General features: G+C 49.0%; 5 protein-coding genes across 5 annotated transcripts; 3 read left to right on the forward strand and 2 right to left on the reverse strand.

Moving 5' to 3' along the window:
• Positions 1 to 1492: 1492 nt before the first annotated feature.
• Positions 1493 to 3383, forward strand: KY384_000540 (uncharacterized protein; the record flags this gene model as incomplete). Its single annotated transcript, XM_044809076.1, has 3 exons — positions 1493 to 1747; positions 1802 to 3248; positions 3298 to 3383. The coding sequence occupies 3 exons, from the start codon at positions 1493 to 1495 to the stop codon at positions 3381 to 3383; spliced, it is 1788 nt and encodes a 595-aa protein (XP_044665063.1).
• Positions 3384 to 4185: 802 nt separating this feature from the next.
• Positions 4186 to 7268, forward strand: KY384_000541 (uncharacterized protein; the record flags this gene model as incomplete). The annotated part of the gene is made up of 7 exons (XM_044809077.1): positions 4186 to 4468; positions 4528 to 4609; positions 4682 to 4731; positions 4792 to 5127; positions 5183 to 6037; positions 6093 to 6260; positions 6307 to 7268. The coding sequence occupies 7 exons, from the start codon at positions 4186 to 4188 to the stop codon at positions 7266 to 7268; spliced, it is 2736 nt and encodes a 911-aa protein (XP_044665064.1).
• Positions 7269 to 7934: 666 nt separating this feature from the next.
• Positions 7935 to 9786, forward strand: KY384_000542 (uncharacterized protein; the record flags this gene model as incomplete). Its single annotated transcript, XM_044809078.1, has 4 exons — positions 7935 to 7950; positions 8200 to 8237; positions 8286 to 9603; positions 9656 to 9786. 4 exons carry the CDS (start codon positions 7935 to 7937, stop codon positions 9784 to 9786), a joined length of 1503 nt encoding a protein of 500 aa, XP_044665065.1.
• A 221-nt stretch (positions 9787 to 10007) lies between these two features.
• KY384_000543 (uncharacterized protein) lies at positions 10008 to 12679 on the reverse strand (the record flags this gene model as incomplete). The annotated part of the gene is made up of 2 exons (XM_044809079.1): positions 10008 to 11255; positions 11306 to 12679. 2 exons carry the CDS (start codon positions 12677 to 12679, stop codon positions 10008 to 10010), a joined length of 2622 nt encoding a protein of 873 aa, XP_044665066.1.
• Positions 12680 to 12827: 148 nt separating this feature from the next.
• KY384_000544 (uncharacterized protein) lies at positions 12828 to 17609 on the reverse strand (the record flags this gene model as incomplete). The annotated part of the gene is made up of 2 exons (XM_044809080.1): positions 12828 to 15614; positions 15723 to 17609. 2 exons carry the CDS (start codon positions 17607 to 17609, stop codon positions 12828 to 12830), a joined length of 4674 nt encoding a protein of 1557 aa, XP_044665067.1.
• Between the last annotated feature and the right edge of the window lie 159 nt (positions 17610 to 17768).

Here is a 17768-nt window from a genome sequence, read left to right on the forward strand (position 1 = left end):
TCCCCAATGTGCTGCGTTCAGTCCTGATACAGTACTATGAGCGATCACCAGCGCCTAAGTTGTGCATCAGCTGTGGCGTGCGCATTCATGACCGGCACACAAACCCAAGCGGCAACTATGAGATAGTCGTCATACGAAAGCCGCGTGCGAGAAAGGCGTCTGGAGATCAAGCGTAGTATTACCCCTGTGGTGGCGATTACGGTAGAGTTTGAGACCGTGACATAAATGTCTGTCACTCGTGACTGACTGAGCTGCTTGGTAGAGAGCACGAGTGGGGATGATTTGGGAAAGGACATGGCAATGATGAAAGACTCGCAATTCAAGGATTCAAGTCTTGTTGAGGTTTGTCCAAGAGGTATTACTTTGATGAAGGAAACAAAACACGCAAGTAGGGTGGAGAGCGTTAAAGACTATATACAACGTGGTACTTGCACTATGGTACCTACCTTTCGTGCGGCGTTACGCATTGTATAGCTCACTTTGTTCGAAGAATTGCCCCTCCTGTTGACTAAGTGGAGTGTTCTCCGCATGTGTTCGATTTAGAGTGACCGAGAAGGCCCAGAAGTACATTTTCTCTCTCTTCACTAGGTCGGGCTCAGTCTCGCATTTCTAAAGGCGAGTGGCACAGCCAGATCTCTGGGAGCAGAACAACGGGAAATTTCCGGCGACGGAGCAAGGTCATTGGGCAAATGTGCTCAGTAACGTTGAAAAGGCATTGCGCCGTCTGCCAGACCTTAGCTTGGTGTGTTTGGCTTCAATCGCACGTTTTCTGCGTCGTCATTCAGTAGTCCCAAGCTCAAGGTGCCATTCACGATTGTCAACCTGGCATTAATTCGTATCCATACGCCGCACTTACATACTACAAGCTGTCGGTCGTTCTCGGAGGATTCTCACTTCGACTGTGAATGTGAATGCTTCTGGTCCGCATGAAACCGTTTTGCAACCCTTAATTGCTACGCAATGTGCAGCCGTCCAAATTACCGTGGGAGTTCCCTGATCATCTTTTGGTAGGGACTGTCAGATCAAGGCAATAGAAAAGTGAACTCACATACGATACCAATGTCCATAACTCCGAACGGACAGCTGTCGGCTTCATTGATGAATTGGATTGAATGTTTAGGTTGATAATCGACTGGAGGGGCGAGGGTCGACCTACTAAACAGTCAGATTAATCTGTCAACCCCAGCTGCTGTCTAACAAGACTCCATCTAGCTGAACACGGTTAGAGTAATCTGATACCATCATCTTTTAGATCGTCGGGTTTCGGACTGAATGACATGACGCTTATATTTACCGGCTCGTTCATTTGATAGGGACCCTGGTATTTATCAGCATGTTGTCAAGCAAGAGCGACGCAATCCTACGGCTTTTTCTGGCGCCTAGCAACTACATTGCTGGGACAATGAGCTGCCTCTCTCGATCGCTACCCCGGTAGCACATTCCTTATCCATTGTATCGCGCAACTCTCGTCTGGATACTCTGGGCTTTCAATATGGAGAACAACGAAGCCTTTGAAGCTGAGGTGGAAGCCGAGACCCTCAATTTGGCTAGACATCAGCAGCGACCTGTATCTACAGCGCCAGATGCCTTCCTTGCAACCTCTGTTGGTGCCTCCGGCCGAGAGCACGGTGAAAATGATCCTTTGCTTGGGCATAGAAAGGTCCGCAGCTCGGACGACGACTCGCAATCGTCAACATGTTCGAGCGATAAGGACTTTGAAGGTGTGCCATGGTACCGGACACCTTCTGTAAGCTTGCGCAACAGCGTACACTGTATTTCGCTCCAAGCTTACAGCGCATAGATATGGTGGCTGCTACCGTCATTTGCTCTTTTCACAATGGCCTTCGGGGCCACGATTGTGCTGAAAATCAACGTCATACTCTCCCTCGTCTGTCGGCAATATTACTGTGAGCGGGCGATCGATGATCCTACCTTCCACATGTTGCCCGTCATGACAGGAGCGGACAACCCACAATGTCAAACACCTGAGGTCCAATCTGCGGTCACAAAATTTATGCTTTATGGCAGCCTGATCTCTGGTATTCTCTCTGCCATTGTCAGTCCTAAGCTGGGAAAGCTGTCAGATCAATATGGCCGGACAAAAGTCATTGCTTATACGACCTGCGGTATGATCATGTGTGAGACAGCGTTCATCCTTGTGGCTACGTATCCGGACATGCTATCTGTGAACTGGATTCTGGTAGGGTTCGTCTTCGACGGTTTAGGTGGCTCCTTCATTGCAGCGATGGCAGTCAGCTACGCTTATGCTGCCGATTGTACACCAGTAGGGCGGCGCAACGTCATATTCGGCTGGTACCAGGGTTGTCTTTTCGGTGGCATTGCTCTTGGTCCAATATTTGGTGGAACCGTCGTTAAGGCCACAGGCAACATTCTCTCTGTCTTCTACTTTGCCCTGGCGGCTCATTTTATATTCTTCTCTTCCCTCCTCCTCGTAGTACCGGAATCCCTTCCAAAGGCGCGGCAGCTTGCTGCTCGTGCAAAAGCCGACTTTCATCGGCCTGAAGAAGGTGTCTCGCATACTTCCTTTCAACAAATTACCACCGCTGTGAAACGACTATTTAGAGAAACAAATTTCTTTGCTCCACTGGCAATCCTCTGGCCTACCGAGCCCGGGACCAATCCTGCTTTGCGCCGCAATCTCTTCTTCCTGGCTGCGGTCGACACTACCATGTTCGGGGTTGCGATGGGAGCCATGACTGTAATACTGCTGTATTCGGAGTACAGCTTCGGGTGGGGTAATTTTGAGACGAATGTCTTCCTCACGGTCGTCAACACGTGTCGAGTGACAGTCCTACTTGTCGTCTTACCACTCCTCACACGGCTGCTTCGTGGTCCTCCTAGCAAGGATCGCCAAAAAGCTTCAGGCTGTGATCAAATTGATCTTGGGATCATACGATTTGGCATCCTCTTTGACATCTTGGGTTATGTAGGCTATACAACCGTTCGGACGGGCGAACTGTTTATCGTTAGTGGCGCTCTCGCGTCCCTTGGTGGCATGGTATCGCCAACGCTTCAATCAGCTTTGACGAAACACGTTCCACCAGACCGCACCGGCCAAGTTCTCGGAGCTCTGGGGTTGCTACATGCTGCTGCTAGAGTTGTTTCTCCTCTTATCTTCAACCTGATATATGCAGAGACCGTGGGTAAATTTGCGCAAACAGTCTTTGTGTGCTTGGCCGCAACATTTGGTTTGGCATTTGTTTTTGCGTGGTGCGTGAAGCCTAACGGTAAGCAAATCTAAAGATTCTCCCCCAGAAAAGAGCTAAGAACGATTAGTCTATTGGGAAGACCCTTATGAAGAGACGGTGCAAGACTCAAATGGTCAAAGTGATGGTGCTTTGGAAAGACAGGATGATGACTGATGGCAGAGCACATTGGTGATTGCCTTTTACGAGTAATGACGAACGTCGCGATGGACTCAACGTACGGTCTCAGAATGACATGTCAAGTTAGACGGATTTTGTAGAACACATGTGGTGATACAACACGCTTTATACACCCTATGTATTCAATTCACGTCCTCGTTTACTCTTTGCATGTTGCTCATAATTGCCATGTATGTATAATATTTGGAGCCTGATGTTATTTTTAGCGGGCTGGAGCCGAGGACATTAATATTTTGCCATCAGCCCTACGGCTGATCTGATACAACCCAGGCCGGCGACAGTTGTTTCACACCCCATCTGTGACTTTCAACTAACACCACACAAGCGCGGCTCCTCTGACATCTGTGACGTCCACCACGATACGAGCATACATGCTGCGAACTCATCCATCACTTTGTCACTCATACGCCTGTTCGAGTGAAGCCCACCGGCAAGCGGAGCCTCAGACCCTGCGCGAAGTCTTCGGATCCGCCCCCTGACGCCATCGCGCTTCCTCTACACCCTTTGCCTGCATACCGACACCATGGGCTCCTCATGTTCTGGGGACTACGAATCCTAGAAACCATTGATTCCTCATCGCCATCGCCATCGGCTTGTTGGCCGCTCGAGTCAATCTACGCACGCGACATTGACGGGAGAAGGCATAAATCTCACTCCGCGCCGGCCTCATCCCTTGGATGAGAGTTCACAAATGCTGGTCTTTTAATATCGAGACTGGAACGGAGGCTCATACCATCAGCAGCGCGGTCTACACTGGAGTGGTCCTTGCACGCGCAAGATGTCGACCATCCTCATCCCTCCTACAAACGAGCGGAAGAGGGTCAAAGTCTATGAATTGAAGAACAATGACTGGTTCGACAGAGGTACAGGTTTCTGTACGGGTCGAGCCATGAGTATTGGTGGGAATGTAAGAATGGAGATAATTCAGCGGCCGTTACAGAGGGTAGCGCTAATCCTACCACAGGAAGAATCCAGGATCTACGTCGAATCGGAAGATGAACCAGACCGACTACTTCTTGAGACAAGGATCGGAAAAGATGATGGCTACCAGAAGCAGCAAGGTAAATACGCCAAATGCAAGATGGTAATCACCTCAAGTGGCTAAGCAGTATCGCACTAGATACCCTGATTGTGTGGACTGAGCCTGGCGGAACAGACATGGCGCTCAGTTTTCAAGAAGCTGAAGGTTGCGCCACTATATGGTAAGTTTCTTAGATTGCAGAGGCTCCGAGAAGACGATTCGGGTGGTAAGAAAACTGACTGTGCGCTTGTAGGGATTTTGTTAGCAATGTACAGCAGCAGTTACTCGCTTTGGGACCTCCTGGTACGCCCATAAATTGCTTGCCCCGTTATGACAACATTGTTGACTCAAGCTTATCACTAGACGACGCGCTTTCCGACGATGCTATGGATGCTTTCGCCTCCAACCCTCTTGTGCTACCACAGCCCGAGATCGGGAATTTAGAAGATATCGAGCACGCGATGCGAAGCGTCGCCTCAACTCCTCAAGGCCGAGATGCACTTGCGAAGTTCGTAATCAGCGAAGACTATATCCGAAAATTGATTCCACTTGTGGAAATGGCTGAAGATCTTGAGTCGCTGAAGGATTTGCACCTCTTATGCAACATAATGAAGATGCTTATATTACTCAATGACAACCAAATTGTCGAGCATATCGTCAACGAGGACGTCGTTTTTGGGGTAATCGGAGCTCTTGAATGTAAGACTAGTAGCTGTTTCACACCATCATATGAAAGCTGACGATTGCTCTACAGATGATCCAGACTTTCCCAACCACAAGGCGAACCATCGGAGATACCTTAGAGATCATTCGAGGTATAAAGAGGTGGTGAAGATTGCAGATCCAGCCATAACGAGGAAGATTCACGCGACATGGCGGTTGACTTACCTGAAAGACGTTGTACTAGCCCGCATTTTGGATGATCCCACCTTTGGCGTGCTTAATTCTCTCATATTTTTCAACCAAGTCGAAATAATAGACTACTTGCGGACGAACCCCGGTTATCTAGAAGAGCTTTTTGGCATCATCGACTCGACTACGATCGAGCTAAAGCGGAAGAAAGACGCAGTTGGATTCATACAATCATGCTGTGCTATTGCGAAAAGCCTCCAGGCTCCAGCGAGAGCAAATCTCTATACCACATTCATCAACCATGGCTTACTCCGAGTCATCACTTTTGCTATTCTAAACCAAGAAGCCTCCCTCAGAGTCGCGGGCACAGATATCTTAGTGGCGATGATAGACCATGACCCTAGTATGGTCCGTGGTTACATTCTCAAATCGATAGGAGAGAAGAAGACACCCCTCACTGACACCCTCATTGAACTTCTGCTTGTAGAATCTGATCTTGGCGTTAAAGCCCAGGCTGCCGATGCCATCAAAGTTCTCCTTGAACCAGCACAACAATCAGCGCAAGCTCAGGCGCAGGCGCAGGCGCAGGCTCAAGCTCAAGCTCAAGATGCTATGTCGAGAAATGGGGAGATTATGTCGAAATTCCGAAACAATCTAGCACCTAACCCACAAACCGAATCGTATATACAACACTTCTACGAACATTCTGCTGAGAAACTTTTCAGACCGATGAGGGAGCTGGAGAAGAGGGAAACGCGTAAGTTGCAATACCATCGTTTGATTGAGGTAGCAGCTGACCAGCCGATCTGTAGTCAACGACTTGACATTCAATGATGTACAACTTTATACTCATCTTATCGAAATCATAATGTATCTTACAAGGACTCACCAACAAAGAAGTCGGTACTACCTTTTTTCAGAAAACTTGGTATCGCGCATAGCACAGCTACTTTCATCTCCACAAAAACACTTGAAACTTAGTAGGTGCAACTGATATTTCTTCCGTGCCTTCGCTGACCCCCTCAGTCGCCCTCAAATTTTTTCGCTCTTGTATAAGCCTACAGGACGAGACATACAACACTCATTTCATCCAACAGAACCATTTCGCTTCGATATTAGATATTGTCTATAATACAATGCCGAGGGATAACCTCCTCAACAGTGCCTGCCTCGAGCTCTTTGAGTCGATCCGGCACATGGGCGTGAAATCTCTCATCGAACATATTGTAAACACCTGGCGACCAAAACTTGAAGAAATAACCTACGTCGATACTTTCCATAACTTGATAGTGAGGTACGATCAATATCAGAATCCACCTCCACCGGAGGGAGATATGACGCTTTTCAGTAATGACGGTGAGGTACCGGATGATAGAAAGAACTTGGTCAATGGGCATAGATGGCAAGGTATGAAGGAGATGGACGCAGAAGAAGCGGCGTACTTTGAGACATCGGACGATGAGGACGAGGATGAGGCTGAGATACCTCGTATGAAGCGAGTCAAGACAGCAGGTGCGCCAATGTCCAACGGACTAGCGCCCTCCGCGATGCTTAAATCGCTGGTCGACTATCCAGATGACGATGAAGACATGGATAACATCTTAGAGTCCTTGCCTGTCCATCACTTACAATCAGGAAACCGGCGGCCAAAGCTATCTCCTTCTCCTGTGATTCAAACTCCACCAGAGCGTCTTGCTGAGAAGAGGAGACGAGAAGATGATGACGATGAGGACGAGTTAGGCAAATTATCTACGATAAGCAAACGCAGAAGCTCTGCCTCATCCTCTCCGGGCTCCGGTGGAAACAACGTTTCACCCAACAACGTGCTTCGACGCCGGAAAAGCTTTTTTTCGTCCAAAGAAAAAGAGGCCCCTCCGGTGAACGAGATTGGCTCTGGCGAAGTGAAAAAGAAGATAGCAATTTCAATCGGCGGAACGAAGACACCGCCTGCCGAACCTGATGAGGAGACCCCAATTGACGATAAATAGGGAAGAGACTTGAGCGATGGCATGATTTGAGATTTAGCGAGGCGTTTGAGGCATGAGTCCATGGCGGGCGTATGAAGCATACAGCGTCAGCTGTCGGGATGTTATCAATGTACTACGGGCAATGTCTGGCATTTTCAGATGTGTTACTTCGGTGCGCAGTTGAGTGCGCAGCCCCCATGGGAAGGCGGTATTCATTTTGGCTTGTAGGCATCTTCAACGGTCATCTTGTGTATCATTTAGTCCAAAGCATGCCTCTAGCCTTGCTGATGTCTTTTCGAGATTCAATTAATGGCGAAATGTAAGGCACAGCTGTTCCCAACTCCTAAAGCGGTATCTGTACCTCAACCTTAGGTTTAGCATGTACCTCCAGAGACCGCACTCGCCAGCGTAACATGGATGCAAGCAGCGATCAGAGTCTGTAATTCAATGGGCGCATATTGATCCATGTCCAGAAGCAATGCATTGGGCCATACGGGTCTTCAGCCGCTTTCACTCTCCACTCCCAATCGTTGCTCGTCGAACTCTCCTCACGCAATCCCACACGCAAGGTTCGACCAACGTATGCATAGTCTACCTTCCTGGAGCGACTGCGTAATTGATAATTTGAACAGCTGCCCCTGCTCGAGCAAACTGTAGGCGATCATTTCAAGAGCGTTGTAGGTCAACATGGTGATAGGACAGCGTAAGACCATCTCAATCGGAGGAAGATGGAAAGCTTTCTGATCACAAATACAGCGTCGTCTCACATCATCAAAGAACACGATTGACTTATGGCGAACTACATCGCAAGAGTGACACCCTCGCGACTGGACTGTCCGAAAGAGGGGTTCAGAAGGGTGATCGTGTAGCAGTCAGTTTGGGGAACAACATAGAGTATGCTACTGTACGGCTTCAAAAGCATCAAATAGAAGGGTGATGCTGATGATGCTAGAGGCGACCTATGCAATATTCAAGATTGGAGCCATACTTGTGAGGCGATACGATGTTGAAACCCCACTCCAGAATTGATACGTCCAGGTTCCACTCAACCCCGGATTCAATGCTCCCCAAGTGGTTGCAGCTCTAGCACATCTTCAAGCTTCGCATCTCATCATTGGGGCAGAGACACATCTTCCTAGGAAGCAGCCACGAGAGAACATTACTCTCCTCCGACATATCTTGCTTGATCTCCAAGCGACAAATGTTCAGTCAGTGGTGGTACCCTCTCTGAGACAAATAGTGCTAGTCGACAACTCTGATGGGCGGGTAGACGTGTCCAAAGTACGATCTGTCAGCCTCTACGATGATGTTCTGCACTCGAGTAATACGATTCGTCCATTCTCTGCACCTGGATTGGCTCCGCACGATATCATCAACATCCAGTTCACAAGCGGCACAACGTCCCTTCCCAAAGCGGCATGTCTCTCCCACCGGTCAATTCTTAACAATGGCGCTAGTATCGGCGACAGAATGCTTCTCACAGAGAAAGATATCATCTGTTGTCCCCCTCCTTTATTTCATTGCTTCGGCTGCATCCTCGGCTATATGGCAACGGCCACGCACGGTTCCAGCATCGTTTTCCCTTCAGAAGCCTTTGATCCGGTAGCAGTTTTGAAATCTGTGCAAAAAGAGAAGTGCACGGCTCTCTACGGTGTCCCAACCATGTTTCTTGCCGAGCTTGAGCTTCTCCAAAACGGCACAGTCCCCTACGAGGGCTTTCAGTACTTACGAACAGGCATAGCAGCAGGTTCAAGCATTCCAGCTGAGCTGATGCGGAAGCTTCACAAAGTTCTGAATCTGACTGAACTCACAATCTGCTATGGCATGACGGAAACTTCTCCCGTATCCTGTATGACTACCATAGATGACCCGCTTGACAAACGAATCGATAGCGTAGGCCGTCTTCTTCCTCATGTCGAAGCAAAGGTCGTCGATCCATCCATACGCTCTCAGGTCCTCCCCGTGGGCCAACGAGGCGAGCTAGCAGTGTCAGGCTACTTAGTGATGAAGGAATACTACGGCGCAGCTGAGCAGACGGCAGAGGTTCTCGCGGCGGATGGTGATGGGAAACTGTGGATGCATACTGGTGATGAAGCCGAGATGGACCAAGAAGGTTACGTCAAGATCACTGGCAGGATTAAGGATATCATTATCCGAGGGGGCGAGAATGTGCATCCTCTCGAAGTAGAGAACTGTTTGTTGGCTCATTCGAAGATACGTGAAGTCAGTGTTATTGGCCTCCCAGATGAGAGGTATGGGGAGGTCGTAGCTGCCTTCATCATCAAGCAAGTTGGGGTGCTGATTACGGAACAAGAAGTTAGAGAATGGGTAAAAGAGCGCTTGAGTAATCATCTTAGTAAGTGAGTGTACATGAGTGGCTTGATATCTCTCTGACAATGAGGTGACAGTACCAAAGTATATCTTCTGGACCGACAACTACCCAAAGACAGCTAGTGGTAAGATCCAAAAATTCAAGCTGAAGGAAGAAGGTATGGGCTTTTTACAGGCTGGACGACGCATACAAGAACAGGTCATATAGCGGGCTCATTAGCAATCGCGCAAAACCAAGGTAAGTAGATTGTAATGTCAAAATCTATTGCTTCCCGCATATTGATGCATGCTTATCTATCGTCCTTTCTGATTACTGTTGGCTGTCATAGCCCATATACCCTTGTAGTCAAGTCACCTCGTCGAATTCGTCGTCAATTGTACTCTTTCAGCCGTCCTACATCCTCCCTTTACTCCTTTCCGCATACATCATTATGGTTTCATCAACTGTTCGCCTCTAAACCACCACAGAAATCCCACACAGATAACAAGCTGACAAACACATCCGATCCAGAACTCATTATATTTCAACCCCGCCAACGTGAGTGCCAAATTGGGGAACACCCTTCCTGGCCCATTCGCATCCGGCGCACTTGCCCTTGCCACAATCGTTGCTACACTCCCCAAGACCTGCGCCGACACCAAAGCAAACGTGACGTGGAATCTTGTCAGCGTCTGCAGCAAGATCATGCCAATGCCAACACCCTGAATAGTGTCTAGCGTCCCCAGCCACAACCAAAGACTCCGTCCGACCATAGCCTGCGCTATAGGTGAACCCGCCCAGGGAATGTACAATCCCATATTGGACGTGCCCCAAAGCATCTGACACCACCTTGGCGCGCCAAGACCAACGGCAAAGATAGGTACGATCCACGTATGGGTTTTGCTAAGGTAGGCGAAGACGGCGAGGAAGGCGGCCCAGACGCCAACGAAGAAGAGGAGGATCAGACATCCGATCGCCCAGCCCGGAGCGTGCTGTGAATTCCAGAGGTATGTCCAATTACGCCCGTAAGGGGCCGAAAGCCAGTAGTTCTGCAGGATGACAGCGATGAGGAACCACATGACGATCCTGCGGCGGGTGAGGGAACGGTAGAACGAGGGTATGTGCCCGGGAGATTGGCGGTAGTAGTCTGGCAAGCCGATGTAGAGGAGAGTGCCGATGAGGAACATAACAAGCGCGATGGGCGTCGTGATGGCGGTCATTCCTGGGCCATAGGTTATGAGATTGCGAGTCCGTACGCCGGAGATTGTGAGGCGCGTCAGTTGGGAACCCCAGTACCAAAGGAGCACGACGTAGAGTTGTTGGATTCCTTGGATTATGGCGGCGCGGAAGGACCAGGTAGAGACAGGAACGCTGCCTTCGGCCCCGAAATTCAGCGAGAAGAAGAAGGCGCCTGAGGAAGAAGCAGCAGCGTAGAAGCCTGTGGCAATATTTTGAACCCAGCCGCGAGAGACTTGAGACTTTGCGTAAGGGGAGAGACCGAGTATGAAGAAGGCAAGGCCGTAGAAGAGGAAAGGAAGGGAGAGGACCCATTTCGATTGAAACTTACGAAAGACGAGCCACCAGATTATGGAGAAGACGAGGTAGATGGTCGCGACGATATAAAGTTTCTCGGCGGATTGGCCAACTTCGCCGGTCAAGAGCACGATTTGGTAGGAGTTGGCAGAAATGATTTGTCCCTGAGCTTCATTAGTGGTAATTCAGACTGGGGGAGTTGGTAATCACTCACAAAGGCAAGGAAGAAAGTGTAGAGAGGCCAGGTTCCTATCCTTCGAAGAGCGTACTTTCTAATACCTTTTGGAGGCGTGTAGTTCTCTTGCAAAAAGAATTGATCGGAATCATTGTCCGAACGAGTTTCGCCCGAACCTGCATTGCTGACATTCCGTTGGTCTGGCCTGTCTAATTCAACCCTGAAGATGGAAGATGCTCGACTTGAAGCTGGCGATCTACCCAACCTCACGCTTCGGTACCGATTGAACCAATCCTTCTCGCTTTCTCTTAGGTACTCCTCAATACAGAGCGTATTTTCGGAATTCTTGCCGTTGAGCTTGCGTAGTTTGTGTTCAAACACTTCAGCATAGAGCCCCGTAGGATCATCAAAAATAGGCTGAACATTCTGAAGCTTAAAGTCCTTTTTGCCTTGTAATACTGTCCCCAGAGATAGATACGGCTCTTTCGGTGCAGAGCCAGCATCTGTCATTACCTGTGATTCATTGATGCCAGTAATCATTGGTCTATTCTCTCCTGGAGGGGTGCCAGGTGGCGAAGGAGTAGTGCCTCCACGTCCTACAGAAGACGGACCTTCACCTGCATTCTCTTCGAGGCGCCTCCGTAGAGAGGCAACCCTGAATTTGTCCCGTTCGTTTGCGACCTGGTCGGATGTAAGGATGTACTCATCGGTTGGGCTATCTTCGGCAGTGCTCTCCCTATCGCTATCATCATGGTCATCCCTCTCAGCTCCGTTCTCTGTTGATACATGTTGTTGGGAAAAGTCGAGCTGGCTCGGATTGTCTTGTCCTGTGACTTCATGTTCTGCGTGATCCTCTGCAATGTTTTCACTGATCCGAGATACTCGATTCCCAGGAGCGTTACTTGGAGCCACCAATGTAGGCAGCGACGGTGGAGGCTGGAGGTCGTTGGATGTGCTTCGATCAACACTACTAGCTCGGCTTGATCGGCCACTTCTGAGGAAGAATGCTCTTCTCATCGCTTGTGCTGGCAAAGAGCTGTCTCTCGACGCTGGGCGTTGCTTGCTGAGTTTCTTTCGGCCACGAGATTGATGATCCGCTTCGTGCCCAGGACCAAGACGACTTCCCAGCGAGAGTGCCCGAGTCATCTCAGCCCCTGAGGGGCTTGGCGTGCGCGTTCCCTGCTCGCTCATACCTGAAGCCGGGGTTGCGTTATTATCTTGTCTGGATTGCCAAAGGGCGGCGAGATTAGTGAAACTGCTGACTGGGGTTGCTTGTCTGGTAGCTGCAGGCGTCGATTCTTTCTGCTTTTGTGGATGTTTTTGGCTCATTTTGATCGCTGTATCATGTATGATTTCTAGATCTGCTTTCCATTGAGGAACGGGAAATCGTTGCTTTGCTGAGCTTGCTCGCATCTTGGATCGTACGCTTGTCTTAGTTGCTAGCGCAGATTCTATTGCAGATCTAAACTGGCTGATTAGGTGTTTGCTGGTCGTTGATTCTACGGTGAACCACCACCTATCCACAGATTAGTGAATCGCTTTCACAAACGGGAGGCTTTTCCTACCCAGGCATGTTACCCAAGCCACCAACCCTAGCACCGATACCAAGGGCACCTTTCCGACCAAATTCGACTGCTACAAGCCCAAAAGGTTCATCCCGGCTGGGAATAAGGGCAAACTCAGCTCCGCTAAATATAAAGGGTGGCAAAGCAGTGAACTCCGGCTTCGAGAAGACACGGCGTGGATATAGTTCCATAAGTTTCTCGAGTTTGAGAGCTGCAAATCTCCCATACAGATCGATTACGGGGCCGACGCATATTAGTTGCGCTTTAGGATGCTGCTCCAAGATAGAAGGAAATACGTCAGCGACTAAATCGATTCCTTTCTGTGTGCTCCAACGACCAACAAAGACGAACAGCTCTGCTTCTGGATCTTGGTTCAGGCCTGCCCACTTCTGAGCTTGCTGCTTATGTTGGCTTCTCCCAGCTTCGAAAACTTCGTCGACGACCACGTCATTCGCATTCGTTGAGCTCGTAGCTACAGCCTCAACATCCGTCGGATCTGGATTTGGCAGACCCATGACTTTCTTCAAGCCCCAAAGAACGGGATACCTAGCGAAGGAACGCTTCCCATACTTGGTAGAAACACCTGCGGCGCCATATCCGCTCTGATGCATCCTTAAGTAGCTAGCACCGGCGTGGAGCAGATTGAAGACGCCTCCAAATTGAATGTAGCTCCGGACGATGTCTGCTGGTAGATTGTAGACCCGACACACCTCCTCAAATTCCAGTGAGGTCCGCATCGGCCACAGACCTTGAAATTCGGCATTGTGCAAAGAAAGACAGCATGGGATTACTTTTGGCAGTAGGTGCAACGGAGCAGCAGCACCATGATAATCGTTGATATGGTACAGATCAACGGGGAACCGCTGGAGGATCTCAGCGATGCAGTAGTTCCATGCCGAATAATAGATCGCGCTATCAATGTCGTCCATTCGTTTTGGGTAAGGCTCAGCCTTTGTCTGTTGGCGAAAGACAGGAGCATCTAAGAGCACATATGTTATATTCCTAACGTGGTGGTACTGAACCTGGATTGTATATTCGTTACCCATGATCATGCATTTAACGGGTCTGGCTTGCTGGTCGACCGGATATTGAATATCCTCGACGCACGGTACTACCCAAATTAGATTGATATGACCAAGGTGTTGTCCCATCAATTGACTCATTACGCCGAGCCCACCAATCTTGATCTTTATGTCCCAGTCCTCGATATTGTATTCCATCGTTGCAATGAGCACGGTCCGCCGTGGCTGAGCTGGCGGAGACGCAGCGCTATCAGGCTGAGTTTTCTTCATGATAGCCCACGCACCAGGACTGGCCCATTGATCGAAGTGCATCTTTTCTTTCATAGCGATAGGAAGGAAAGGGGTTTTCTCCCTTTTGCCGAGTCGGTTGAACTTAATATCATAGAAGCTCCGCTGGTACAACAAGACGCAAATGACTCCAGTGATGATTGGTAGTACAGCTAGCAGAGCGAGCAAGCAAGCTTGAATGCGGTCCGATCCAATTGGGATTGTAGTGTATTTGAGGGTTGCGTCATCAACGTGGATCCGATATCCCAAGCTACCGTGACGGCGGGGGTTCGTGATGTTGACGACATTCTTGAGCAAGGATACCGGCGAAATAAGGTCGAGTACACCGTCAACATTCACGTCACCGTAAGCTCTTGAAAGATCAGGCTGTCCATCAGGATTGCTGCCCCACACGTTGACTTGGAACTCGGAAGGATAATCTGTCATTAGGTTGAATTTCCAAAGGCCGTCTTTATCCTGCTTCATATTATGATTGAGCCCGGAATCATACCCGTACTGATTCCACCTGCCGTGAAGAAAGATGTGAGGAAATCTTCGTGGAATCTTGTCACTGTCAGCTCGGTCACCCTGTTGAATGACGAGAGCGCCAGTTTTTTTGCTCCAGTATTCAATTTGAACGTGGTCTCCAGACCAAGCTTGCTGATGAGTGCCAGACCAATGTTGAGGCTCTAATGTTGTGTTACCGCCTTTGTATGGCTGCCATTCACTCCAACTTGATGCCCAATTGAGAGAGTATCTGAACATATCGGCCCCAGCTGCTGTGTGCGAAACATGGAGACTGTCGTCTGCATTACGGTAAAGGAGAGTTTTCGAGTAATTAGCACTTCGAGGGAATACCATCGGGTTCTGTTCGCTCCCTACGCGAAGAAGGAAGTGATTTATTGCATTTGTGGAAGCATTTTTGACTTGGTTGGTCACATTACCAACAGTCAAAGTATGCACTCCATCTGAGACGTTGACCAAATTCCCAGCAATCTTCCATAAGCCAGGCATTTGTCCTGTCACAATGCCAGCAAATTCAGACACGTTTACCGTGTCGTCAACCTCGGAATGGCACCGAAAGTTGGACTTGTCAAAAGTTGCTGTTAAACCAGTCTCCGTATTCGAGTCGCATTTCAGGCCATTGAGCACACTATCGCAGTCCATCTCATCTGAGAACCAGAATTCGACAGGGATTGTCTGTGTTGATGAAGTCGGAGCTTTTGACAGTATCCGATAATCATGGCCAGGATTGAACTTCGTTACAACAGGTGATGGCCGTAGCCACTGCTCAAAAGGCACATAGGCTTTGTATCCCCACGGAGGCATAGTGTATTTCGATAGACATCCGTCGACACTTGTCTTTTGGTCGAGCGTAAGCTTAGATGATGTAGTCTCGAGCAAGATTTCCTCATATGGATAGAGCAAGTTCTTGACCCTAGTGTTACCAGGAAAGGGAGCCAAGAGCCCCGTATCACCGTGAGTGCAATCGAACTGGTAGTTTATCTGATGATCTTCATTGTGGTAAAGTATCCAGACATCTTGCGTCTTCTGGCTGGAATCAGTGAAGTCTTGCAGATCCGGCCAGCCGGATCTTCGTACCGACCAGAGGCCGGTCTCGGTGTCTGTGCCCAGAGAGCCGGGCAAAAGAATGGGATGTGTTCGCTTTGTGATCGTCTGAAGCTTGAAGCCGTCATTAAGCACAGGAAAACGCCGACGCATCTCAAACATTGACATCATCAGATTTCGCACGGGATGAGAAGGATCTCGATGATCGAGGCTATTCCAATCGTCCTCGCATCCTTTGGAATAATTTCCTGGTGGCCAAGTGGCAAATTTGTTGTTGCCAACAGTGTAGCAGCCATGGTCTTGCCAGGCGGTAGTCGCCGACATTGCTTGTCTACCGAAGACATAATTAGGAGCTGTATTATCGTGGACGTAAAATGCTTGTTCTTCTCCCCATTCAAGAAGAGGAATACCGGGTAGCAGTAGAGTGGTAATAAAATTGCCAAGGAGCTGCTTTTGCGTGCCATCGACGATTGTTGGCCATCTGAAGTTGTCTTGATTCTGTGCACCAAACATATGCCTAGGATCGAAGTTACCTGTATTGGCGTTGATAAAATCGTTGGTTTTTATGAAGTCATTCCATGCGTCGACAAAATCGACGGGGGTCTCTGAATTTGCCCCAATATTTCCATCCATGCCGAGAAATCTGAGAAGGGCGCGGTATGTTGAGTAGTGAAAACAAGCTGCGTCAAAAGCATTCTTGCCTTTTGCGCGAGTGAATAGCGAATCACTCGCAGCATCTGTCGTTAGTCGTATAGCCTTGTCGGTATCATTGACTGCCATTTCCGGCGTCTTGCCTCGTCCTAGATACACAGAACCAAAGGCATTGCCGGATACAATCTCCCCGGGAATGAAGAAGTTCGACTTATTGAACCTTTTTGCACATCGTCTGGTAGCGTCTGCAAAATCGCCTTGAGCATCTACCGTGATCTGCTGGCCTTTGTCCATGCGAATGCCATCAATATCCAGCATCGAAATCTGCATGCAAGTGAAAAGCTCGATCTTTTCACGGACTGATGGTTTCCATTCACGCAATCGATCCTGCACCGAAGCAAATTTCGAAAGCTGGCGTTGCCATTCTGGGTAGACATCGAATGCAGCAATGTCACCATATTGATCAAACTCACTTTGACGGCAGCCAATCAGGTGCTCTGTGCCGTTCATGCTGACTTCTTCACCAAAATCATCGTAAAACCGAGGATAAGGGGTGTCGCATTTATCCACTTCGTAATTATCGAACGTAAAGTCATGGTAGCGTCTCGAGGTTTTCCACATTGCGTTGTATTCGTGATAGTTCAGCGGGGTGGACACGTTGAGCGAACCCTCAAACCCGATCAAATCGCCCAGAGTCGCCATGGTGTTGTCTAGAATTACATACATTCCTCGACTGTGTATCTCGTCGATACAATCTCTCCAAACATCAATGGTAGCAAAGTGAGCGTCGAGAAGCGTGAGGTCTAGTGGGCTATAGGCGTCCGCGCCCCAAGGGAGGTTGATGAAAGGGCTACCAGCGATATAGATTCCCTTCACCCCCATTCCTTCGAGGTAATCGAGCGTGTCTTGGAGGCCTTTGATGTCACCTCCATGGCGTAGTTGAGTGCCATAGAGATCCTGTTCCCATGCAGTGCCATTTGTGTTGTCGTTACTTGGGTCTCCGTTGACGAAGCGATCTAGGATGATAGTATATACAGGAAAACGCCAATTGTCTGGAGATGGGGTGAAGTCTGAGATATTGTCAGATGGTTCAATCACAAACTGGGACAGTCGAGACTCACTGTGGTTATCCCATTGGCCCCAGTAATCCACAGGGCTCGTAGCCGTCTTGTTCTGATTAAGATTCCACAATATATGTTCTGGGTCATAGCGGATTGCGGCTGTCCTAATTGCTGCCAAAAGCAATTGTATGATCAAAACTAGATACATAATCAAGAAGCAGATCACCAGGACAAAAGAGAACGAAAGACGCTAGGATGCAAAAACTTGATACAGAGAACGTGATAGAGACCCACATGTTGAGTTCGCTAAGACGGATATATATGAATAACACTTCTGAGAGTGGCAAATACGTTACATCAGATAGAG

Source organism: Bacidia gigantensis, assembly GCF_019456465.1.
Source record: "Bacidia gigantensis strain McMullin 20006 chromosome Unknown contig_74, whole genome shotgun sequence".
NCBI lineage: Eukaryota > Fungi > Ascomycota > Lecanoromycetes > Lecanorales > Ramalinaceae > Bacidia > Bacidia gigantensis.